This window comes from Pteropus alecto, unplaced genomic scaffold, assembly GCF_000325575.1.
Source record: "Pteropus alecto unplaced genomic scaffold, ASM32557v1 scaffold359, whole genome shotgun sequence".
NCBI classification, from domain to species: Eukaryota; Metazoa; Chordata; class Mammalia; order Chiroptera; family Pteropodidae; genus Pteropus; species Pteropus alecto.
In genome coordinates this window covers 2,931,894-2,958,301 of record NW_006443119.1, presented here as the reverse complement: position 1 = coordinate 2,958,301, position 26,408 = coordinate 2,931,894, and the positions used below count along the sequence as shown (strand labels likewise).

At 49.5% G+C, this 26,408-nt stretch overlaps 1 protein-coding gene across 1 annotated transcript; it reads left to right on the top strand.

Moving 5' to 3' along the window:
- The first annotated feature begins 12,854 nt into the window (after window positions 1–12,854).
- PRELP (proline and arginine rich end leucine rich repeat protein) lies at window positions 12,855–25,749 on the top strand. The gene is made up of 3 exons (XM_006922881.3): window positions 12,855–12,961; window positions 19,877–20,856; window positions 23,173–25,749. The coding sequence occupies exons 2-3, from the start codon at window positions 19,893–19,895 to the stop codon at window positions 23,346–23,348; spliced, it is 1,140 nt and encodes a 379-aa protein (XP_006922943.1). The 5' UTR covers window positions 12,855–12,961; window positions 19,877–19,892; the 3' UTR covers window positions 23,349–25,749.
- Window positions 25,750–26,408: the final 659 nt, after the last annotated feature.

The following is a 26,408-nucleotide window of genomic DNA, read 5'->3' as shown; positions in this document are numbered from 1 at the left end:
GCTTACATGTTACTGCTGACACAATTTATTCTCCTTATGTTCCTGGGTCTCCAATTAAACATATGTTGGTTCTTCTCACACTGTCCTCTGTGGCTCTGACATTTTCTTTAATAGTTTTCATCTTTTTGTTCCTCTGTGCTAAATTTTAGATAATTTCTTCCACCTTCTGGTTTATTAATTCTCTCGAGGTATATTTTTTGAGCTTTAATTTTTATTAATTATATTTGTTATTTCTAGAAGTTTGATTTGGTTTTTTTCCAAATGAAAAATCAATTATTATAGTTTCTTATTAACTATAAGTATTTTCAAGCATGTCTTTTATTTCTTAAACATAGTAATCATAATTGTTTTATAGTCCATGTCTGATAAATATAAGATCTGAAGTCTTTGCAGTTTAATTTCCCTTGTCTGTTATGTCTATAGTTCCTTACTCATGGTACCTGTTCCCTGGTGTATAGTAAGTCCTCACTTAACGTCATCATTGACAGATTCTTGGGAACTGCAACTTTAAGTGAAACAATGTATAACAAAATCAATTTCACCATAGGCTAATTGGCAAGAATTAAGTTCCTACAGCATATTTCCTGTCACAAAAACACAAGCAAACTTCTAAATAAAGACTTACCACACCTCTAATATTAAACTTAGAGATGAATGTGAGCTTTTCATACATTTAAGAAAGATCAATAAAAACAAGTGAGATAATTATTTTCCAACCCATTTATTCCAGTTCAGGTAATGGGTGGCCGGAGCCTCTCCTGGCAGCTCAGAGCACAAGGTGGGAACCCACCCTGGACAGGACATCTTTCCATCACAGGGTGCACTCATCCATACCCACACTCGCTCAGACAGGGACAACGTAGACACATCAGTTCACCTAAAAGGTGCATCTTTGGAATATAGGAAGAAGCCGGAGTCCCCAGAGAAAACTCACACAGACATGGGGAGAACATGCAAATTCCACACAGTGGCCTGGGACCAGGAATCGATTTTTTTCCCCCTCCACATTGTAATGAAATGATGTTGGAAAAAATAATGTTATTTGAGGGCCTGCTGTATTTGGTTATTTTTTTGTTTGCTTCCCATCATAGTTTGAAAAATAGTTTAGTGAAATAATTTAAGCGTAGAGGATGAGAGTACCTTCCTCCAGAAAAGGATTTTTGTTTGCTTCAATTATTGCTTCTGCCATGCACTTGTGGGGAGTACTGCTGATCTGGAACTGCCTTAAATCAAATTCAAGTTACTGAGGTTCCCTGAATCAGACAGTGATGAGAATTCGTCAGATTGTTTACCTTTACACTCAGGGTATGGTCCTTTGGGGTCCTGGCTTATAGAGAAGAATATCAACCAGTCTTCAAGTTCCAGTTTTGATTTGCATCCTCCTTGCCCTTGAAGTTACCAAAACGAAAGTTCGAATTTACTGGGATGAGCAAATATCCTCAGAGCAAAACCTTCAGTTTCCACCTCTGGGATTTCCACGTGTTCCCTTCAATTTGGCCCTGTTGTTTCTCTCTCACTAGCTCTCTTGTTAGCTCTTGTTTTTTTAGAAAAAAATAATTATTAATTTCTTATTTACCAGTTTTACTTGTTTTCCGTGGTTGGGTTGGTCCAAACATCTTCCTTCATCTGGAGATTGGGAATTCCACTGAATGGTTGTGCGGGAGGCAGAGGAGACATAACATGGAATTTTTCAAGGTGATGGAAATATTTTACATCTGATTGGGGTGGTGGTTACATGAGTATATACATTTTTCAAAGTTTATCAAACTACACTTAAAATGGGTACATTTTATTTTATGCAATTTATGTAAAGTTGAATTGAAAAGTAAGGAAAAATATCTCCTGCTCCTAGTGAAGGATGGATGACAGAGTGGCAGGAGGCCCGGCACGCAGTACTGTTCATCATCCCAGCCATCTCTGAGCCCAGAGTCTGATTATGGGTCAGGGGTAAAAGTTCCTGTCCATAAATGCAGTGTTAATGAGCTTGTATAATTGTTAAGAAGAGTAAGCACATAGGGTGGAGTTTTTTATCAGAATAAATTCAGAGCTAAATGGAAACGGGTCTGGAGGGACTGAGGAGCTAGAGATGGTGGGATAACTCCAGCGGTGCATCTTAGACATGGTAGCCTCGCCTTATAAGGAGAGAAGGACCCAGAATACCTTGTTCCTACTATTCTAAGGGCAGACCTTAATGGAAGAGAAGGTAGGTAGAGAGACACAGAAGTGAAGATGGTGGCAGGGGTTTGGGACATGGGTAGCATGGCCTGGAGAACAGAGTGGTCTTCCTGTGCTTCTGACAGTAAGTGCTCCTTTAGGTGCAGAGTGAGTATGTGAAGGCCCGTGCAGGGTGCTGGGCTACATTGTAAGTCCTCATAGAGCTTTTAGTCTGAAGCAGAAAGCTGGAATAATTTAAATAATTCCCCTGCGGTTAGTTTTCAGATCTCTGTGAGAGTAGAAGGTATCAGGCAAGGGGCCTGAGGTGAGAAGAGAGGGACAAGGCCCTGGAGGGAGGTGACAGAGCTGCCATAGGAGCCCTGACACAAGGCCGCAGGGGCACCGGTTTTAGGGGTTTAGGGGTGGGGCGAAAGCAAGAGAAAGGGCCTCGCGCCCTTGGCAGGGAGTTCAGGGCCTGACAAAGAGCTTAGAGTTGGGAAATTGGGCCAGGAGGGTGCGGGGTGAAGCACCCAGGAGAGAGGGGCTAACTGCCCTCACCCACCCCAGACTTGAGAAAGAGGAAAAGGACAGGCACTGTGTCCCCAGGACTGGGCGGAGTAGAGGCGCCCAGGGAGATGAACCGAAGGGTCCAGTCCTGACAGACCTGCTGGGTGCGGGTTCACGTGCCTGTGCGCCTGTGGCTCTGCCAGGCCTGATGGAGGAGAGCGCTGCTCGAGAGGAGCTGCCTGCGTGTTTCATCCTGCGGCAATGTGGCTAATGAATCGCATATCCCCTCCCTGGGCTCGGCCATAAGAGGAGCCAGAGGCTGGAGGAGAGAGGAGGAAGCCATGAGCAAGGCAGAATACAATGAGGGGCCTGCAGGGGAGGAAAGGAGAGGAAATTGGAGGGGTAGGTGAGAAGGGAGTGGAGGAGCAGGGGGAAGAGGCGAGAAGGCAGGAAGAAGGGAGAGGAGGGAGGGTGGGAAACAGGAAAAGGACCTAATCAATGTGACAGCCTCACAGGCTAATTACCCAAGTCACTCCCACCCTGCGCCTTAGCAGGAGCGGGACGTCATCTACCAGGTTATGGAGGGAGCTGGATTCCCTTCTGTCCAGTGTTCCCTTCCTCCTCTCACCCCCCCCCCCCACACACACACAGCTCTGCATCTCTCCTCTTCTCCCTCTCTCCAGAACTAACAGGAAGGAGGGTGGCTGTCCGCCCAGAGAGCTACTGCTGTTCAGAAGGAGACGACAGATGAGTAATGCTGATCATACAACAGCGCTAATGACAACACATTTACCCAGCACCTGTCTCCAAGGAGCCCAGACCTCTCTTCACATCCAAGTTCTGCTTAAGGTGGGAGGAGGCTTCTCAGTCCTCCAATAAGGATCTAAATATAAGAAAGGAGCCTGAATTCCAGCATGCAAGAGGCCAGGTGGACTGAAGGAAGAACTTCCTAATGAAGTCATTTCAGCTTGAAGTACTAGGCAGATGATGGTTTGGGGAGCAAAGGCACGGTGGGGTAGGAAGCCTTCATTTCTGGGGGTCTCTAGAGAAAGGAGAGCCACTGCCGTCCCAGCTGTCTTCTCGCACTCTCTGCACCACTTTGCTGACTGCACAGCCTCTCACTGCGCCCTGGCCCAGGGAGCAGACAGTCGGGGCTGCCAGCCACCTTCCAAAACATGTTTTGCTTTCTTGCCTTCATTCTGTGGCTTGGCTCAATGGGGCCTAAAAATTCCCCACACCTGGGGCGGGCCAAGATGGGCTTCTCCATCGCTAATAATCACTGTTTCCAGCCTAAAAGCCTTGCTCTGTCCTCAGAATGGCCTTATGGGATGGGACAGCAGGCACTGAGGCCCCAATATTAGTAGGGGGCAACTTCCAGGGCAGCATGGGGGGATGGGCATCAGGAGGCTACTAGTCCCACCACCAGAGTGCCTCCCAACAAGGAGCATCCAGGATGACTGTCTAGGTCATGGCTGGGTGGCCACATAAGCTCATTGACGAGAGGAGATTGGATTGAAGGGGCAGCATTTGTGCCCAGTACATCAGTTCCCAGGTCACAGTCCTCAGCCAGGAGCGCCCTTGGCTATGTCCTCTGTTGATGGACACCAAGGCCAGCGTAAACACTACTAAGGAAACACAATGTCTCTTGGCGAGGACACTTCATAATACTCTGAATCCTTCCACAATGCTGTTTCATGAGCCACAGCCGTTAAAAGTATTTATTCTTTACCGAGTATATTTGGGGTCAGATAGATAATCATGAGTTTTGGTGCCTGATTGTCCTATGCGTGTATTGCCCATTTTAGACTGTGAATCAGCTCTTAGAGCAGAAGAAAGCAAATCTCCTTGCTTACTTCATGGAGTACTTTGAATAGGACCTCGCCACCCTCCCTGGACCCTGACTTGGGGTAGAGAACAAGTTTGAACCAAGCATGGCCTCTCTTTCTCACCGTTAACTAGGAGAATTCCTTTTCACATGCCCTTGGAAAATGCCATGCCCTTGGGAGACACAGCCTTGTCTGGAGGAACATTCAACCTGATTGTCTAAGGGCAGAGCGAGGCCAGATGAAGGCTGCATGTGGGAGACCCAACACTAAGCTGTAGGCAAGTGAGTGTGAGCAGAATGCGGGGGGAGAGGGGAGCAGAGGGGCTCTGGTAATCTGCTCAGGTGGGCCACCATCCCTGGGGTCCGGGACAGTTATGAGAGCCACAAAAGGGCATGCTCTCTCACTCTTTCTTCTTCGGCCCACTGCCCTGCGTTACCAGCCTCAGGAGGACAAAAGCCCCAGGCAGTGATGGGAGTTCACACACATGTCACTTGCGACATCCGACATCCCACAGTAGCAATTCTACGCCCAGCAGGCTGAGAGAAGAGAAACCTGGAGGCTTAGAACATTCTTGGCTTTAGTCTTTGCCTCTGACCATGTCCTTTCCTTTGAAAGGGAGAATTCAGGAGGCTTAGAGAGTGGGGGAGTGGGGGGAGGGGACAGCCACTGGCATGGCTCAGTAAGGCCAGGGCTGCACATGGGAAGAAGAAGGGGCCCTACTCACGAGCTGCAGGCCAACCAGTTATTTTCCCAGACTGGGCAAGCAGAGCAGAATAAAGGAGAAATGAAAAGGAGGGAGGCTGAGGCTTGTAATGAGAGGAGGGGGCGAGCATCCGTGTCACCTGTTGGAAAAGAGATGACAGCTCTGTTGTTTCAGTAAAAGCCACAGACCAGGCTTCAGGAGACCAGGGTTCCATTCGAGCCTGACATCAGGAGTTGGTGTGGGCGGGAACCAAGTCATATCATGTTTTTATTAACTACTCCTCTCCTCCACACACACACACATTCTCACTGTGAATTACCGTACATTCGGCAAGCATGATCAGTATAGCATAGACAGCATGGACCCTGGGTTCAAATCCTGGTTATGACACTTAGTGACTATAATACTCTGTAAAATAGGAATGATAATATAGTGTTTGCTCCTGGGTTGTTATGAGGATGGAATGAGCTAATGTACTGTAACTTTCATGCATGGCACACAGGAAGGTCTGTGAGGTGTTGGCTATTCTGACTGTTGTCACTGATCTGCCAGGTCCTTTATCAGGAGCTGGGTTTCTGTCCTGGAGACTCTGCGATCGCATGGAAGAGGCAGACGTGGAAACCAGCAGTTAGTGCACTGTGTGGCCATCGAATGGAAAGGGGAGCGCAGAGAGCCTGCTCTGCCCGCAAGAGTCAAGGAGAGCTTCACACAGGAGGGAACATTTGCTTTGGGCCTTGCAGGGTAGATAGGAGTTCCCAAAATGGAGAATAAGGGAAAATGGACCCAAACTGGGCAAAAGCCTAGAGACTTGAAAACCCAGGAAAACATGATCTCACGAATCCAGTTCTCAGGTCCCGTGAGAACTATGGAAGGGAACGAGAACGAGAATCGCGGGAAAGCAGGAGTCAGACTGCAGGCCCTCGAGTATCACGCAAAGGCATCTGCGCTCTTCGTTCTGTAAACAACTGAGACATGCTGCAGTTTCAGGCAAGAGAGTTGCATGATCAGGTTTGTGTTTTGGGAAGTAACATTTGGTAGGTCATGGAAAATAAATTAGAAAGTGAGAAGGTTGCAGGAAAACACAGACACACACAGGAAGATTTCACAATGACTGGGGCAAACCCAAAACAGGGGAAACTATTCTAGTGCTTTGAGGCTCACTGCCAGATTACACCAGGGCCAGAGTGTAAGATACGGAACACCTACTATGTGTCAGAGCTGTGCTGATCCCTAGGCTCCGAGAGGAATCAGATTAGGCACGGCCCTTGGGGGAGCTGGTAGACCAGGCAGGCAGGAGAACAGGGAAGGGGCACCAGTCCTGGGCTGGATACCTTTGGGGCGTGGCTGAAGCACATGGACAGAGTGGTCATCACTACCCAGGGGCTGAAGAGGAAAATGGTGTCAGGAGAGTATCTGGAAGATGTAACCCCTGGGGGGAGGGGAAGAGCCATCTAGACAGAAGGTGCAGAGAGCAAAGATGTAAAGATGTAGAGATAGCTCGGAGTATCCTGGTTGCTGTGAGGCAGTCACATGTTCGGGGTTTGGAGTTTGAGAAATGGGACCAGAGTAAGCATGGGGCAGAGCATGGATCTTGGGCCACATTCTATATGTCTCAGCTGTGGATGTGGGTCTGAATCACTCACAGGGACAGCCTTTAAAAACGCAGAGCTCCTTCCATCAGCATTTCTAAGGATGGGGCTGCAGGTGTACTTAAGAGCTCTCAGGTGAATCTGGCAAGCACTGTGGACTAAGAACCGTGGTCGTGGGGACAAAGAGACAATGGAAAGTGACCCGGTCAGATTCATGCCTTAGCAAGAGCCAGGTGGAGGGCGGAGGGAGGGGCGAAGCAGGGAGACACGATCAGGAACTCCAGCAACGGTCTAGTGCCGTGGGAGGAAAGAGCGGGGAAGCTGCAAAAGCCATCAGGGAACTGACAGAACTTGGAGAGTCCATATGGGGTAAGAAAGGGAGGCGTTGAGAGTAACTCTATTTTAGGAATGGGAAACTGAGGCCTAGGTCGGTGGTTCTCAACAGTTTCATGCATGAGGATTTTCTTTTTAACATCAAAAGAATAAATATGTGATAATAGTTAAAATTGCATGAATAAAAAATATCTAATGACACCAAGCTACATGAATTTAGAGAGGACTGTGAATGATTTGGATTTTAATCTTCACAATAGCATGGATAAACAAATGAGCAATGGAGGCAGTACAGGCTGGGGTCAAATGTCATCCCCACCATCACTAGTTGGTTGACCTTGGGTACATTAATTGTGCCTCAACCTCTCACCTGTAAAATGGGTGTTCGAGCAGTCCCTGCTTCATGGAAGTGTATGAAGACTAAAGAGTTGTAGGTGTAGATGGCTTAGAAGAATGGCCGCCACAGAGTAAGCCGCAACAAGCTGTAGCCATTAGTGTTACTGTTAATCAGTTAAAAGATGATGCTTGGTGCACATGTGGATGTGACGACCTCCAAGGTCATGGGTAGTGGTCCCTGGCAGTTCTGCCTTCTCCTCCCTCCTAGACCTTTGACCTGGGACATGACTGACTGCACATGGCCACATGTCATCATCATATGGCTGCAGTGTGACTATGCCTGTGTGAGGCAGTGCCATTACCCAGTAATCTATTGCAAGGAGCAGGATGGCACTGGCGACTTATCAAAACTATATCTGCAACCTGGATATTAGATCCAGGTGCTGTGACTTGTGAAAGGTGATTTTTACAACATAAAATTAAGTGTCATTCCAAGATGACATAACTAAAGGGCACAAAGCCTCACCAGAACACAAGAAGGCCTTGCCTTAGAAGGCAGATGCCACCCACTCGCCTCAGCTGGCTTCTCAGGTACCTGAGGAACTCCAGCAGCAATGCTGACCCAGCAGACTCAGGTTAGTGTCCTTGGGTCACACTGACAGATGGTGTAGCAGGAGTGCTCAGATGGCCAGCAGGTTGGCAACCCCCAGACAGGATTGTGGACAAACGAGCAGAAGGTATTTCGGCGTCCTCCAATCTCCCTGCACTCGCTTCATGGCTGACAGACATGCTTTGTTTTTTCCTTCCCTGTCTTTGCCCCTCCCTTCCTCCAGTGCTCCCTGCCACAGGCAAGGCAGGCAGGAAATGGAAGAAGCCTACAAATTCTAGGGCTTCGTTTTCCATAAGCCTGAGGCCTTGGAGATTTCTGGGCATGAGTATAGTGTTTCGGCTAGAAGTAAGGGAGACAAGGAAGCTTCCTTCCCCACAGAAGAAATGGCCCCTGGTTGAGGCCAGGACGGGAGAATTGTGGGGTTCTGTAGCTCCTGAGCTCCTGGCAGAGTGCCAGGCTGCCAGCACGTCTCCAGAGAGGAAATGGCAGCTCTCAGGTTTCTGTCCTCTGCACACAGCCTTAGAAAGTGTCTGAGTGCTGTTCAGACAGAGGGGCCTCACAGGACAGCGGGCGTGTCCCGAGCAACCTGGGTGGGACACTAACCGGGAACCACGTGCACCTTCCCACAGGCACGTCCCCTGACTCAGGCCCTAGCACCACGTAAATCTGCCACAGCTGCTGGATAACCCCGGGGACGGGGGAGGGGCCACCAAGAAGGACTGAGATGGAGTTTTCCATCATGCCAGTAACACGAGCACTCGGATTCAGAAATTCACTTAAATCATAGACTAATTCGATGAACTGCAACTGACACAGGTGAGAAAGCTGAGGCTCAGAGAGGGCAAATGAGCAGCCAAGACCACCTGGTCAGCATGGAGAGGAGGCAGAACAGAACCGGACCCAAGTCGGTAAACTCTAAGCCCAGGGTGGGGGAGGGGGACAAGCCCAAACATCCACAAGAGGGACTGGTCAAATAAACACTGGGCAGAGAGAGAGAGCCTCATGTACCGATATGGACAGCCATCAAGATATGCTACCAAGTAAAAATAAAAGTGCTCAGTTGCTGGTACTCATTGCTCGTAAGGGCGTTAAATAAATCTGGCAGACACAAGGAGCTGATTGTCTCCTGGAGGAAACTGGACAATGGGGACACAGACAGCGTAGAAGACTTTTCCCTGGCGCAACCTTTTGTACCTTTTGGATTTTGAATCAAGAGAATGTATTACCTATTTATATTTTTTAAAAAATAGCATTTTTTAAAAAAGAGCGACAGAGAGTCTCCTTGTTCAACCCTCTTGAATGTGATGGAACAGACTCCTACTGAGCACCCAGGGCATGCCAAGCCCCTGGTGGGTGCTGTGGGTTATCCCATGATGACAGGATGATGCCCCTACCCACAAGGAGCCCACTCGCCCCAGGCAACCCAGACCCCCCAGGTTAGGCAGCAAGATAGTGACCACAGGACTCCCACAGCTTCTCCCTGTCACATATTTGCCCAGACGACACCCAGCCACCAGAGGCTGTGAGCCTCCATTGGTGAGGGGTGAGGGTCTGTCCCAGGGCCAGCCCCACAGGCCTGATGACCACAGGGCAGTCCGAGCCCAAACTTCTCAGGGCCACACTGCTCTTTCCCGGCAGAGTTTTGGGGACAGGGCGATGGAGAGGTGGGGAGCCTGTGTTTCTATAAACCCTTCTATATTTCTATGGAAAAGATTATACACAATCGTGCCCTTTCTTCTCTTGCTTTAAGCACTCGCTTGTAACCAGCAGCAGTTACCGTGAGGGTCAATAAAGCAGTGAGCCCCTGAGGGGGGATTGCAACCTGGGTGGGAAGCGGGAGCAGGTCCAAGCTCTCCGGAAATAGAACTGCGATCTGCTGCATTGCAGAGCCACCTGCCTTCCCATCCTTACCTCCCTGTCCCTGCCGTTTTCTGTCCCCACATTCTGCCCTTCTCCACTGGAGTAGGCTACAGCAGCAGCCTGGACCTCATGACTTTCCACCACTTTCCCCAGCATTTACCTCATGTTGTCCTTGACACAAGGAAGCAAAGCTACAAGGATTGGTGTCCCGAGACTCAAGACTTGAGGAGGGGAAGCTCTTTCTGGAAGTATTGCAGTGTCCGGCCGTATGAAGCCAGTGAATCACGCAGTGCTCTCCCAGACAACACTCCCAGTGAGCTTCGTGTTGTCCTGGGTGGACCTGGGCAGGAGATGGAGCAGAGTGATTACCTTAGATGCAGGTGTGTTCGAGACCTGCTCACTAGGCATCTGGAGAGTAGTGGAGTGGAAGTTTTAACCCAAGTGTCCCAACCCCAAATCCCAGGCTCTCTTCACACTATTGTTCCAGTAGAACTCAGAGGTCTCAGTACAATCTCCTATTTTCAAATGATGAACTGAGGCCAGAGAGGGAGAGGGACATCTCTAAGGTCACACAACATGTAAGAGGCAAAGCCAGGTCTCAAGAACCCAGCCATCTCCTATCTCCCACTCTTAAAGCTGTTTTGTCCTCTGTCAAGGTGATGAGAAAGGCAGGTTGGTTGGGATAACCTGGCACCTTCTCCCTTACGGTGACCCGATTTGTCCCAACTCATGCCATTTCCCAGTTGTTGCCCTTAGACCAGTGGATGTGACCTCAAAAGTCTTCAGAGACAGGCAGGTCAATAACTGAGTGAGGCGGTCTAGGCCCTCCACTCTGTCGACGAGATCGCATAGAGAGATGGTGACTGTGTTGCACTGGGAAGTGCTTTTCCTGCCTAAAAAGCTTCAAATACAATTTTTAAAAGCATCGATGCTTCAAATGCATTGTGGGAGTGTGGGGAACAGATGAAACGAGATGAGTCGTGAGTTGGTGATTGTTGAAGCTGAGCTTGGGTGCATGGGGTTATTAACACAATTCCAAGTAAATGTACATATGTTTTAAATTTTCCATAATAAAAAGGTATTTTTAATTAACGTGCTATCAAAAAACATTGGGTCCTCAAGCTTATTATATCCACAGACCTCCAGTTAGCACACTCTAGACATTCCGGAATGGCCCAGGGCCCTCTCTCTGTCTTTCACTGCAATTCTCTCTGCATGGCCTGGGACAGGAGGAGACAAGGGTGGAAGGAAAGAAGACTGACTTGGGAAGGTATGGAGTCTGTTATCATAGATGCTGAAGAGCCTGGACTCTGGGTATTTGAGTGGACCCCATAAAAATGGATGCAAGTCACACCCCCTGCACCTGTCTAACTTCTCCTACCCCAGTCCCTGCCCATCCTCCCTGCAGCTCACTGTATCTTGCTCACCTTTCTTACCACCAACTCCACCAAGGGAAATAAGCAAATCTACAGTTGGTGTCCTCAGTCTGCAGAAGGGAATATATCCCATGGGGACGAAAAATAAAATGCATGAGCGCCTGGCCCACTAGAGCTCATGCGACTCTAGAGAGGGCTGCACTGACTTCTAGCAAGACCTCACTAGCAGAGGGGAAGGCTCATGCTTTTAAGTGGAAGCCTGGTGGGGAAAGAAACTGCAGGTTATATTTTTCTTTCTCCATTTCTTAGGCTGACTACCATTCACCATACCTACTCTTCTAACCCTAATATCTTCCCAGTTTATAAAGTGCTTTCACACTTATGATATCATTTCATCCTCCAACCCTGTCAGGCAGGTATTATCCCCATTTCATAGATGAGGAAACCGAGGTTCCACATGATTAAGTAACTTGCCCAAGACCATGTAGCTTGTAAGTGGCAGAGTCCAGGACTGCTGACCCTGATCTTAACGTTCTTTCCTCTGCCCCAGGTTGGGAGGGGTGGTAGGAGTTCCCTGTCACAGGGCTCTGCAGCACTTTCTTCATGGACCTGATGACAGAAAAAGTAAGAATCATTGGGTTTTCTAAGCAGTCAGTTGGGGTGGCAGGAATTTTCAATGGTTGCTACTTAACTGCAGCTGTGTTGCCCTTTTTTAATCGAGGACAATTGTTTGAGGTAACAGTCTGACTTAAATGGGTCTTCTGGGATGGCATGGACAGGGGACACTTAGATTGTCCCATGTCCTTGTGTGATGACCATATAGCCCCCACATCCTGAGTGCGGAGAAGCTGAAAGAAGACACTGACATTGTCCACATAGGCTAGGGACATTGACTTTAGGTCTTATATCAAATTTTAATTCTGTCTTAATTTGCTATGTGACCTCAGGCCAGACTTTTCCCTCTCTGATCCCCAGAGCATCCTCCTGGCAGCCGAACCAAGGCTATCTCCCATGCCAGCTCATGCACAGCAAGACTCCACTCCCTTAGCAACCTCCTAGAGAAGATGACGTAGGGAAGGATTGTCACAGCTCAGAGGAAATGCCCCACATCCCTCACTGGTTTGGGAATTTAACATTAGGGGAGCAACAGGAAGCAAGGCGTTATTAGGGAGAGGAGCAAAACAGGCTGGTGGAACCAGCCATGCTGCTCCGGCCACACACAGTTTGCTTTTCATGCCTTTTCCTCTGTTAATTTGGCTTGTTTCCTAAACATGGGTCAAGCGATCTCTCCCTAAGAGCAAGGGCAGCAGAAGGAAATGTTATTAAAAACGAGTTCATTAGTGGGCATGGTGTGTGGATGAAGTCTTTGGGAGTTTTGGCTGCCAAATAAAGACTTTATTGTTGTCATTCCTCCTTTCCCAAGCTCCCTCCCTCTTTTTCTCCTCCCCCCTCCTCCCCTCCCTCTCTACAATCTGCCCGTCCCTCCCCCTAACCTAACCTCCCCACCCCAATAGGATCTGGTAGAAGAAAAGTCAGGCAAACACAAGCAGGCTCCCAGGGAGATCAGAGCTTCTAGCTGGCTCTCTGCTGCCACACTCCACCGAAGGGCAGGGGAGGAAGAGGAGGGAGACTGACCTAGAGCTGAGAACAGAGGCAGGTGTGTGCAGGTAAGCCCAGTCGGGAGATGGGTAGGAAGCCTCCTTCCTCCAACAAGTGTCCTCCTGCTATGTCCAGCTTAGGTTTTTGATCTGGTCTCTGACTCCTCCCTCCTTCCTTCCACCTTTGTCTCCTTTCAGATGAGCTCAAATTAGTCTTCTTCATTGCTTCTACCCCCTGGTCCTCTTCCTTCTCTCCGTCATCCTCTGTATTTGCTGGCTGTGTATTTGCTGGCTGCAGAAGTTAAACTTTCTTGGTACAGATGTTTGTTGTAGCACAGAGTTATGCTGCACACAGTATTTCTACAGATCAGGTGATTCCATAGAAACTGGACTCAAGAACCTATTTCTCTTCACCTTTCATATACTGTTACTCGCTGTTACAGGCACATGCGCACACACGTAACACAGAGGCTGCACTGTATACACATAGCACAGAGGCTGTACTTCACACACACACATGCTCACACATACACATACACATACACACATTACATATACACACATGAAGCCTCCTGCCCATTCACCTGCACTCTCTGACTGCATCTGACATGCAGAGCTAAACACACACACACACACACACACACACCCCACATCTTGTCTCTCGCCCTCTCACGTGCCTCCCCAGCAGTAAGAGCAAAGAGAAAGTACACTTTCCACTGAGATGGCAGGTCCAAAGAAAATCGTGTGCTGAGTCTAGGTGGAGCGGGGAGGAGATGAACAAGAGCAGGAGCTGGAAGGATTTCTTCGTTCTTTAGAAATTAATTGGGCGGGAGGGAGAAAAAGTGGCTTTCCGACCTGCACCGTATCTTCCCAGTAACGCTGAACTTCTCTGCCTCACTGGTCCAAACCACTGGCTTTTGGAAAGAAAGAGAAGAAAGAACCCAGCTTCCAAGCTTTGGAAATCCTAATCCCCAGCTTTGGGGGTGTTTATTTATTTTTCTGCAGGCATCCGGTAAAGATTTCTCTTTAAAGCCTTTAGCAACGGGTTCTTGTGGCAGAGAAAAAGATAGGAGTTGCTTAATCTGTCAGGGAGGGGAAAACTGGAGTGCGCAACTAAATGGGGCTTGTTTCCAATCAGAGTGACCCCACTCCATCTCCACAACACAGTGCTGTCCCAAGGCAGGCAAGGGTGGGCTAGAGCAGGGTCCCCAAATACAGCGGATCTTCACGATCACCTGGGAGCAGGGGAGAGGAGAGTGGGGGGATTTACTAAAAATATAGATGTCTGAACCCCTCGCTCCAGACCTACCGGATGGAGACTCAGGAATCCGTCACTGTTTTAACATTTGAATGGATCCTGATGGTCAGCCAGGGCTTGAGAACCAGAATCAGGGTATGGAGGGAGATCTGTGCTGGGATTAAAGAGCAATGTTAGCTGGGCAGAAGGACTGTTTGGTCTCCTGGACGAGGACTGTGTGTTGGAGGAGCTCCAGAGTACCCCAAATTGGCCACCCTCTTTTGTGGGGATGGTGTGTGCACTGAGGGAGCAGGGAAGACCTTCTGTGAGAAATCCCCCTCCGTCCTCCTTGCAAACCACGATATGGCAGCCATATCATGGGGGAACATCCTAGAAAGAAAGGTTCCCCAAGATAGTCCCCCAAAGCTAATGTTTCCTCTCCCCTGCTAATCCGCCTGCCCTGAGCCCCCTGAGGCACTGAGCTGGGCCTCTCCCCATCCCTTCCAGATCCCCTCTCCTCCTGCCCAACAGCTGTCTGTTCTGATGGCCTCACACAGAAGATGGGCTGAGCAATAAGCCCTGTGCAGTGGACAGCCCCATTTATTGGGCATGTGAGGGAAGCGTTTCAAGGCTGGAAGGAGCAAAAGAGCCAGGTATGAAAGGTTGGGAGGGGAAGTCATGAATCACAATGGGACTCAACAGCCAGCTCTGTGCCTTCTCTCACCACATCCCCTCACCTGCTGCAGAAAGGTGTGTGTGTGTGGGCTTGGGGGCGGTAGTGAATTGGAGGACAGAGAGAGCAGTCCCAGGTGGCTTGGGGCTTCTACTGTATCTCTGATTACTTGACTCTGTGACCCTAGTGTGGTCTCACAGGTCCCAAAGAGAAGAAAGGTGCTCTGTGTGAATGAGTTGCGGGAAATCCATGAGCCAGTACCCACCTGCAAGGCTCTCTGCTTTGGATGGAGGGTTGGGCTGCCTTCTGGCCAATCTGAAGGTAAAGAGACCTTATTACTTTGAAATAATGCCAAAAATAGCTTAATATTCACTGAGCCCTCACTTTACACACGTTTACTAATTTAACCCTCAAATCAACATCATAAGAAGGTGTTAGTGTGTCCATTTTACAGATGAGGGAGCTGAAGCTTAATTGGGGTCAGAGATTTGCCCAAGAGCACCCAGTGAAGCAGCTGAAGAGTTACGGGGTTAAGACTCAGATCTATAAGCACCTAGAACGGATTCTTCTAGGCTTTTCTCCAAGGGGTGGAAATGCTAGGGGATGGAGGGAGGAAGAAGGAGATGGCGAGGTGAGGAAGAGAGCCATCTCACCCTTGTTCCTTCCCCAGCCCCTTGGGATGGAAAACTTGCTCTTCTGCACTAGTGGCCGGAGGCCAGAAAAACCTTCCCCCTGTTTACACTTTGCCTTGTGGTAGATGCTGGGGAGACAGATGGTCTCTCCATCACAGCGTTATATTTATTTTTAGCACTTCTTGATCAACAACGCATTTTAAAGTTACTTATTACACTTGCTTCTGACAATAACTGGGTGAGGAGTACAGGATAGGGAAGATTTTTTATCCCCCTCTTACAGATAAGGAAACTGAGGCTGAGAGCAGGGTCATGTCACTAAGTACTGGCGGAGGGGCTGAGAACTTTCCTCCCCTCTCTAGTTTGCACCATGAAGCTCTCACCCCACCGTGCCAGCCTTCTACTGATTTCAACTGATTTCAACCCCCAGGAAAGGAGGAGCTGCATCAGTGGTGTGTTGAATTCATCGTGCCCCTATATCATACTTCTTGTTACCTCAGGGACACACGAGCCCTACATAGAGGCCTCGAGAAGGTCCCAGACTGCCTGGGTGGGCTGCCTCACTCTTCTGCTAACAAATGGGCAGAGATCACCTGATTCTCTTGGCTTCCAACTCCCTCTGGGATTCCGGAAGAGATAAAGGTGGCAGGATGAACTTCAGAAGTCTGAGTTTAGAACAGAAGGAAGGGAACAGAGCAAGAGCATCATGCCAAATGTCCCTGGGTGTGGCTCTGGGGCAGGGGCACCCTGTTCTCCATGGCAGGGTTGCTAGCTGAGTTAAGCTGTGGAGGTTTAGGGGTGACCAACTAGACAGAAAATCTGACAAGGAAGAAGAATGCCAGTAAGTAGTGTGGAGTAATCCTTTAACGGGTCACACCCAACCTCATTCCCAGCTTAACCCAAGCCCAGACTCTCTATACAAAGCAAATTACCCTTAAACTTGCTCCTAATGACTTGACAAACCCATTGGACCTCAACCCAGGCCTACCATGAACCTGAACATCACACCAGTCCCAGGAGTTCAAACCTTAAGTGAATGAATTCATGAGCTCGGTTGGGAAGAGGGCTAGCTCATTTTAAAATCAGTCTTTCCAGAGAATCTGCTCTGGAAAAACAAATATAAACAAATCAATGAATAATCTAAACCCCTGTCATTTGTAGAGAGTTTATGCACTATGACATGCCTTTCTGTGCGTGATCCCATTTGATCCTTACACAGATGAGGAGCCAGGGGTGAAGGGGCAGAGCCAGGATTCGAGCCCAGATCTCCAATACTTGGAACTGAAATTCAAATTTAAAACTCTCTTAGGAAATGTTCTTAAAGGGAGAGACTGAATTTTGGGTCAGGCAAAGAAAGCAGTTGTGACTCTCCCATGAAGCAGCAGCATTTTGAGAGCCAATGCCGGTGAACAGAGCTGCATGAGGTCGGTGACTGTCGGTGGTCAACAAGTGTCCAGTGACTGAGCAGTGAACATGGCCGAGTAGAAGGGTGAGAGGTGAGGAGGTGTGCTTGCACAAGCATAAAAAATTTAAAATTCACACACACTTATGACCCACCCCAAGGGAGCTTGTGATTAGACAGAAGGTTCTGGAAGGCAGGAACATAAGAAAGTATGACTTTGGGCTTTAGTTGGGGGTGGGTATAACTCCCCTTGGAGTTCAGGGACCTCCAGTCTGTCACACATACTCTGGTTTCAGGGACATAGACTGTCACATGCACTGCCAGAGCCGTGCTGTCAGGACTTTCCCTCCAGAGGGCCAAGCTCCAGCAGGAAGAGGCGTTGCCCGATAAGAAAAGCCTTAGAAATGAAGGCTGTTTCCTCGAGAAAGGAGCATGGGCGTGTGCGCACACACACGGAATGGTTCGGCCCCGGGCTAAGAGAAAGGAGCCAGCAGATCCAACTTCTCCACAGACCAAGTCCAGGGAGCTTTTACTCAGGAACCTCCCATCAGCTCTGGGAGTTGCTCGGCCAGCCCCCAGAGGTTTGGCATGTAAAAGGATCAGAGGAAGGGCTGGTGGGCAGATCACAGGAATTCTTGAGGAGCCTGGGAGGAAGATGGGAATGAGGAAGGCCTATGTTCACTGTGGGCGGAAGGAGCGGTAGGTTGGCCTGCCTGCTAGAGCTGTGATCCTGTCACTGAACTGTGAGCCTGTCACTCATCATCATGGGCACCAGGGCTACCCAGGCCAGTCTCCTAAGTCAATGTGCCTCACAGAGTGAGCTCCTGCTGGAAGCTCTGGACACGCTTTAGCCACTTAACTTGGGGCCTAGTACCTGGTAGATGCTTTTGGTGACAAAGGCAATTCCAGGAAATAGGGGGTCCCAGCCAGTGCTGGGGAGCCTCCTTGGGGCAGGGCTTCTCACAGCATGAGAGATTGCTTGCTTATTTTCAGACTTCTGAGTGATAAGAAAATGAAGAAATGTCAAAATAAAAAAAAATCAGGGTTACAAAAATTGGGGCTTTTAAAAATGTTTGTTTTTCACATACTAATGCTTTAACTACTCCCTTAAAATTTATATGCAAAATGATGGTGTTCTATTCAAGACTTATAAAATATTAATTTATAGTTCACCAATTAAAAGTGGTGTGAATTCTGGCCACAAGACTCCAAGTGTAGGTTTATAATGAATGCCTTCTCTTTTCTGTCCCTTCAGTGTACCCCTGAGGCCGTTACAGCCTCAACTGGAGATAAAGCCAAGAACCCAACTGCAAGGTCCTTTGTGATAGGAGGTCCAGGAAAAATGGCCCTCCTGGACCCCCTTGGAGAGGCTAGCCTGGGAACAGACCACCTTAGAGAGAGGTGGAGAGGCAACAGAGGCTGCAGGCAATATCTTCCCTCTTTCCCATCTGTCTGTCTGTCTGTTTGCCTTCCCTCCCTCTTTCCTTCCCATATTCGGTGTACCGTGTAAGGGTTCACACACGCTCACAGAGCACCTGTGAACATGAGTTTGCTTATGTGCATGGTACAGGAGAGGAGTGCCTCTCCAGGGCTGAGCTCTGCCTTCTCTTCTGTTTCTTATATCATTTAGCTCCTCCTGAGCATCTGGCTCAGGACTAAGCAGCTGGTGAGGGGCTTTGCTCATCTTCCTTTGAGCAAAGCCAGCAAGAGGCCGGCACTGGGTCACTCACACCGGGAGGAATCTAAGCTGACATGGACTCAAAAAGATAATGACCCTGGAGAGGGAGTGGTACATGAAACCCCCTCCCTGGACTCTTCCCAGCCAGGCCAGCGGGGAAGCCTATGCGAGCTGCCGCTTTGTGTCCGTGACCCTGGGTCTATTGCTGTTTCCCAGCTTAATTCAACTCAAACTACGTGGCCCTATCTAGATATCATGAGGGCCAATGGGAAGGGCAAACCCAAAACATCCTTCAGCACCCTATTCCGCTATGTCACATAGGCTAGCAGAAAGTTCTTCTTGATGCCTCAACACCACCAATTCCAGTGGAGATGAGAGCAGTAATACTGAATCACAGGAAATGAAAGTGGTTTCGCCACAGCTTTCGATCCTTTCCTGTTTACTTTCCCAGAAGCCTCCACATCTGGGGAGAATTCTTGGTATGTCTCCTGCTGGCAAAGACCAGCGTTCTCTGAGCTGAGCAGAGGGGCGAGGGGTGTGCAGGGAGGACACAAGGATGCCGGCCGTACTTTCCTTCCTCTCCAAGATCTCCACGGCTTTTCTGGAAGGCGGGAGACCTGGGCTTTAGTCCTGGGTCTAAATAGCTTCCTGGCCTTGGCAAGCCACTTCTTCCCTGCAGTACTCGATTCTTATAAACAGTAGAATCTGGACTTGATTGGTGGATTTCAGACCATTTTTAGCAAAGTGATTTTTTTTCTTCTTCTTCAAGTGACTGCTCTGGTTAAACCTCAATATAGACAACAGACTTAAAAAAAAAACCACACAGAGTTGCTCAAGTTGGCACAGGCATGAGTTGGGGGTACCCCGAGGCCATCCTCTCGGTCTCCTTCTCTCAGAAATAGGGGCAAAGTTTGAAAACCATTGAGCTGTGAAATTTCTAAGGACCCTTCCAGATGTAACACCCCAGAACTCTATGGTTCATATGTCCTACCATCCCTCTTATAAGAACAGAGAATATTTTCTCATGCTGCAGATGGGAAGACTGAGGGCCAAGAGGTTGATGGTCTTCTCCAGCAAGCCCCAGCACTCCTGATTCACAGCCCAGTGTGCTTTCTGCCAGTATGGCTCGCCTCTTCAGAGGAGGCTGAACACTTTGAGCGGCTAGGCCTCTGGGCAGGGGACCCAGACTCTCAAGCCCTTGTTACTTTCTCACCTACTGGATACAGGCAAACAGAAAATGCTTTCACAGGCCCCTCCCACAGCCATCCTGGAGCCCATCCTGGCCAACTTTAGCTGCAAAGACATAGCCTCTAATTCGTGAGGTCCAGCAGGCTAATAACCTCCCGTGTCTCCTCCCTGCAGGTACATCACCTGGATCATGAAGTCATCCCTCTGCTGGCTCCTCCCACTTCTCATCTTGGCCTCAGTGGCCCAAGGCCAGCCAACAAGACGACCAAGACCTAGCAGGCCCAGGCCCAGGCCAAGACCCAGGCCCACACCCAGATTTTTTCAGCCCCATGAGCCATCAGAGCCTACAGACCTGCCTCCTCCCCTCCCACCAGGCCCTCCATCTATCTTTCCTGACTGTCCTCGGGAATGCTACTGCCCCCATGATTTCCCATCTGCCCTCTACTGTGATAGCCGCAACCTTAGAAAGGTCCCTGTCATCCCATCTCGCATCCATTATCTCTATCTCCAGAACAACTTCATAACTGAGCTCCCAGTGGAGTCCTTCAAGAATGCCACAGACCTGAGGTGGGTCAACCTGGACAACAACCGAATTCGCAAGGTAGACCAGAAGGTGCTGGAGAAACTCCCCAGCCTGGCGTTCCTCTACATGGAGAAGAACGAGCTGGCAGAGGTGCCCTCGGCCCTGCCCCGGAACCTGGAACAGTTGAGGCTGAGCCAGAACCGTATCTCCAGGATCCCACCCGGCGCCTTCAGCAAGCTGGAGAACCTGCTGCTCCTGGACCTCCAGCACAACAGGCTGAGTGACATCGTCCTCAAGCCTGACACCTTTCAGGGCCTCAAGAGCCTCATGCAGCTCAACCTGGCCCACAACACCCTAAAAAAGATGCCACCCAAGGTTCCCACGGCCATTCACCAGCTCTACCTGGACAGCAACGAGATCGAGACAATCCCTAATGGGTACTTCAAGGCCTTCCCCAACCTTGCCTTCATTCACCTCAACTACAACAGGCTGTCCGACAGGGGGCTCCCCAAGAACTCCTTTAACATCTCCAACTTGCTCGTGCTCCACTTGGCGCACAACAAGATCAGCAACGTACCTGCCTTCAGCAACAAGCTGGAGCACCTATACCTCAACAACAACAGCATCGAGAGTGAGTGGGATGGGCCGTGCTGGGCCGCAGGGAGCGGGGCTGGGGACACGCCACCTCAGCCCTTTCTCAGGAGGCTCAGGGTGGGATGGCACAAAAAGCACCCCGTTTGGCACAGGGCTTCAAATCTCGGCCTTGCCACTCGCTATCTGTATGACCTTGAACAGATGTTTGACCTCTTTGGGAATTTCCCTCATCTGTAAAGTGAGAATGGTAATAATACTTCTGTCACAAAGTTGATAGGAGGATGCAGTCATTTAACATGGATACCGTACCCCGAATACCATGCTTGGAGGGTACAAGCTTCTCTTACTCTGTCCCTTCTTATCCACCCCAGCTTCTTAGCCCTCCAGATCTATAGCTAGGCTAGACGTGGAATATAGTCCTGGACATTCTTCTAAAAGAAGAACAGTGGTATTTAAACGCCCACTCTGAAATGTCCTGGGCCTGTCCACGGCAGAAGCTGGCAGCTGTGAGAGGCAGCATCTTCCCCAGTCTGAGCCTATGTTTAAAGTATCTGTAAAATGTATACGCAGAATGGCAGCTGTATATTCAGGGTCTGCAACCGGTGAAAATGCAGCAGCCAGAAAAACATGTCCATATACAGGTGCTTTCTGAATCTGTCTGGAAAGCTGGAGTATTTAGTCACTTGGGGCAGAATTGGCCTCAGCTACATTTACAGGGTCCTGGGCTTGAGTTATCAGTTGCAGCCTAGAAGAAGAAGCTGGAAGTCGCAATTTTGTTTCCATCAAAAATGTCAGCTCTGAGCAGAGCATCCGCAGAAAGGTTTAAAAACAAAAGAGAGATTATTAGGTCCTTGAACAAAATCAGGATATACCGCACAGGGAACGCAGTAGCTTCAGGGATGAAGGAGAGCACAGGGAAAGTGGGGTGCCCCTAAAACAATATCGGGAATCCTTAGTTTCCAAGCCAAAGGATGAGAGGAAGATTGTTGAGTTTCTACAGTCTTGAAACAAATGGCGGGGCGAACAGGCTTGCTCACTCATCTGGAATAATTACACAAAGTGGGAGAGGGCCTTTTAAAATCTGGCAAGAGACAAATTCAGGAAAAGGGAAAACTGTCTAATTTTACCCTGCAGGGAGTAAAGTGAGGGTACCTATTACATGGTGACAGGTCTCTACCGGGTTGTGGAAAACAGGCAGTTGGGGGACAGCCAGCCTCCTGAGGATGAAGTCAGAAAAATCACACCCACTCTCATCATGCCACAAACCTGGGAACTGAACGTCAGGGTGGTCAGGTGACAGTCTAAAGTCACAAAAGCTCTAAGAAGAAAATCCATCTATGTCAGGACTCTTTCTCCTGTTCCAGTGATGAAGAGAGAAGATCAACGACCCTACACATGATAAATGAGGCAAGGCTTAGGGGAAATAAAAATTCATTTAGAAGATGACACATCCGATGTCATCTAACAAGAGGTGAAAGAGAAAATGAAATCTCATGTTCCGTTGGAAAGCTTACCAAAATTTGGCCACAACTTACCTTTCCAGCTTTTTAGAATCAGAAATCACATCAGAATCAATAGGCTCAGCAAGCCCCAAGGGCTCTGTGCCCTCCCCAGACTGCCTTTCCTCTTCCTATTTCAGTTAACGTGACTACCTTCTATCCATCCACGTACCTCCCATCCAGGTCAAGAAATGCTTACATCTACCCGCTGGCTTCAGATCTCGCCTCGCCCCACCATTTCTCCACACTGTGGCTAGATTCGTCTTTCTGCAGTATAAACCTCATCATAGGCCCCTTCCAGATTTCACACCCTGGGATGCTACCATCCTGCTCAATGCCATTCCTCAGACTGGAGATCAAAGCCTCAATCTTTAGTGAAATATTAGAAAGTCAACCATAATTTGTGGCCACAACTCGCCTTTCCAGCTCACTGTCCCTGGTCCATCACATTGTGCTGTTTACTGCTCCCAGATTCTGCTGTGACCTTTTTGGCCTCCACAACTCCATTCAGATAGGTCCCTCTATCAGAATCCCATCCCCCAGGTAACCCCCTGCAATAGTCCTACCTAACATTAAAGGTCCAGCTCAAAGCTTACTCCCTCCACAACTCTTCAGAGTGAATTTCCAATAACAATTATGGATCAATTCCAACTTCATTTTCAAATGAATAAACTGGGCCTGGAGTTTACGGTCAACTTGACCATGGTCACCGATTCCCAAAGTCAGCCAATTCTATACCGGAGCGCTCGAGAGTCCTTACTCTCAGTTGTCTCCTTCCTTGTCAGTGCCCGCAGCCCCCTCTGTCCTGACCCCACTGTCCTCTCCTACTTACCTCTCCTCTTCTTTCTCCATAGAAATCAACGGGACCCAGATTTGCCCCAACAACCTCGTCTCCTTCCATGACTTCTCCTCGGATCTGGAGAATGTGCCACACCTCCGCTACCTGCGGCTGGATGGGAACCACCTGAAGCCACCGATCCCGCTGGACCTCATGATGTGCTTCCGCTTGCTGCAGTCTGTGGTCATCTAGGTCTTGCTCTGCTCTGGGCCTCCTCTGACAGCACTTGAATGCTGGTGGTCCAGGGACCTTGCTCACCATTCACTTTCTCTATCTTCCTCTTACTCCCAGCTTTGCCTTTCTTATCCCACCTTCCTGGGGCAGGCCAAGCCACACACTCTGCTGCACCTATGGCCTCTAGAGCAAGACTTCTCAGAACTTGGTTGGGTCCACCCAGCTTAAAGACACCTACTGCACACCCAGACTTCTGGCCCCAGAAGCACAGATGTCTGTCTAAAAACTTCATAGTCCCTTCTCCGCCCCCCGTCACTCCTGGGTAAGTCTGGGCCTGGACTGACATCTGGATCTCGGTCCTGGCAAAGCAAGAAAATGGTCAGGGGCAGCCTAGAGGTGAGGCTCGAAAAGTCCTGCAGGGGACTCCGCCTTCAAAAGCATCTCTCACTCCGAAAGGCCAAGAAACCCAGGCCCTCTTGGCCAAGGATCCATCCTCCCAAACTGCTGCTCCACTCCTTTGCTGACACCAGACATGATGCTGGCTCTTTGCCGGCCTGTGTTCTCCAAAAAGGAAGTGCAAGGGCATGGCCAAGGGACGGTCAGGGCTCCCTCAAGAGCTCGCACTGGCCATCTCTTCACAGGGAGGAGCCGGGGCCCTCCTCCTCCAGGGCGAACACATCACGTACCCTCCTGACTGGGCGTCTCTAGTCCGAGAGAAAGAGCAGGGAGGAACAGAACGGGAAAAGAATGGCTCAGGAACTAGAAATCAGCCAGTGGGAGAGGGGTGGGCCCCTGCGAGTAGCCCCGCCTTAGCCACTCTGGACAAGAGGCCTGATGCCTGAGGAACAGTGTCCATAGTGGAGGGTGCAGAGCCACCAGCCCTGCCCCGCCATCTGTTCTCTATCAGTGTGGATGGCCCAATCCTTTCCACCCCCAGAGCAGTTGCTGCAAAACCGGCAAGAAGGGGCGGGGCTCCTGGGAATCTCCCAGAAACCTTTTCCACGTGTGTAAATTGGCCTCCCCTCTCAGACAGACACATCAGCGACACCTGGTGGCCGGTGCCGGTCACAGCGAGCGCCAGTGTTCCTCTTCGCCTCCCTCAGGGGTGATTTTCCAAGGCCAAGGAGTTTCGACTCAAAGAGCCAGGGGCTGTGAAAGCAGTTCTCTCTCCTATGGGGTCTACAGGGCACAGAGGTACAGAGGCCCTGGGTTGGGGGCTGATTCCCATCAAAGGTGAGCACCGGTGGGAACCTTTGGGAACCCAGGTGAGGATGCTGTCTGATCCAGTTTGCTGTCTGACCTTACTATCCCTTCTGCTTTCAGTTCCCACATCTGTTAACCCCTCTGAGGCCCCTCCCACACTCACGTTCCAGTCTACGGCTCCACCCTTTAGACATTGCTCTAATGCAGGACAAGTCCTAAATATTAATCCCTTCCCTTGCAGTAATTTATTCCCTGTGTGGACTGTCCTGCCCCCAGTGTTCCCACCCTCCCTGCCCGGCCTCGGTGCAGCTTGGCAGGCCTCCAAGGGAGCCTGGGCCCCAAGGGCTGACTGGCTTTCTTCCTCCCTTGACCTGCTCTAAGGGATGCTGCCCCTCCACAGTCCCCTGCGTGTATATGTTGGTGGGGGCGACGGGGTGTTCTAAACATGAGTAGGACATGGTGCCCACCCTCAAGGTAGGTTAGAAAAGTTGCAGAGATTTTTAAGAAATTGTACTAAGCTAGGTTTCTAACTTCAAGAAGTTCCCATTGTTCTCTTTCTCACCCTTCTCTTTTGCTAATTTATGAAAAATGGGGCCCATTTTATCCTAGCCTCCTTCCCCATGCTCCCGTAAACTGCCTCATTCTTCCTAGCTGCAGCTGGTTTCTCTAAGGCTTCTGCTTAAAGTCAATATAGTAACTGGCTGTAAGCAACCTGGTGCTCTGGCCTGGATAAGCCCTCTTCTGCACCTTACTCACACCTTTCAACCTCAGCCCCTCTGATGATGCCCTTGGGGAGCAGCGCCTGTGGCTGCCGGGGGAAGGGGTCATTCCTCTGCGACTGCAAACCCAAACTAGTCTGTTTCAGTAGCAACACAATCACCACCATCCCATCTAGAATGTCTGCGAGGATTCGGTTAAACAGGCTTTACAGCACTGCCCCCACCCCACCCCACACACAATGTGCTGACTTCCCTTGGGTTTCAGGAAGCCCCCTCCTCCATGCACAAGTTCATCTCTCAGTGCTTTTGGCATCTACATATGCAAGTGTGTGTGAATAGATGTGTATACGTACTCTGTTCATATACCTGTTCTTCCGGAAGACCACGTTAACTTTGTGAAACAACTTTCACATTCCAACATGCTTCACAGCAAAGGAAATAAAGTAATAAGAAAAACGTCCCGCTTGAACCTGACACCATGAACAGGTCAAGAATAATACCTTAAAGCCATCTTGCCACCCCTCTCCTCCTGCTGCCGCCTCTCACTTGCTCTCAGAAGATGGGTGGAAAAGGGTCCTATTCTTAAGAAATTCTAAGAAAATTATTCCAACGACTTATCTCTGTGAACTTCCCCAAAATCACAACTCTTGTGAAAAATTATTCCTAAAATCAGACCAGAAATCTGACAGCTATGTTTGAAGCCCAAAGCCCCCAGGTCTTTCAGCCATGGATACGAAATGCTCAGTACTGAACCTGATACAAAAAGACAAAGCAGACACCATTCCTGACCAAGCGAAGCTTACAGGCTAGTTGAGGAGATGCAGTGTAAGAGCACAAAGCAGTGGCAGAGTTGTATCAAGGGCGAGAACAAAGGGCTACCTCACTTGGAAGTGTCTACGGGCTGTGCAGATGTCCACAGAAGGGTGAGAACGGGTGCCCTGGAAACTTCCTTCAGATGGAAGGTTATAGAAGTGGACTTGTGATCCTCCCAGCCTACACTATCTTAAGGTAAAAACTGCCACTTGCTGTCCCCATCTCTCCCACCCTGCCTCCTGAAGACCTGCTTCAGTTCAATTCAGCAAGTTTTCAATAGACATCAACTATGTGCAAGGTTCCCAGCTAAGAATTCAAGGATAGGTAATATACACACCATGCC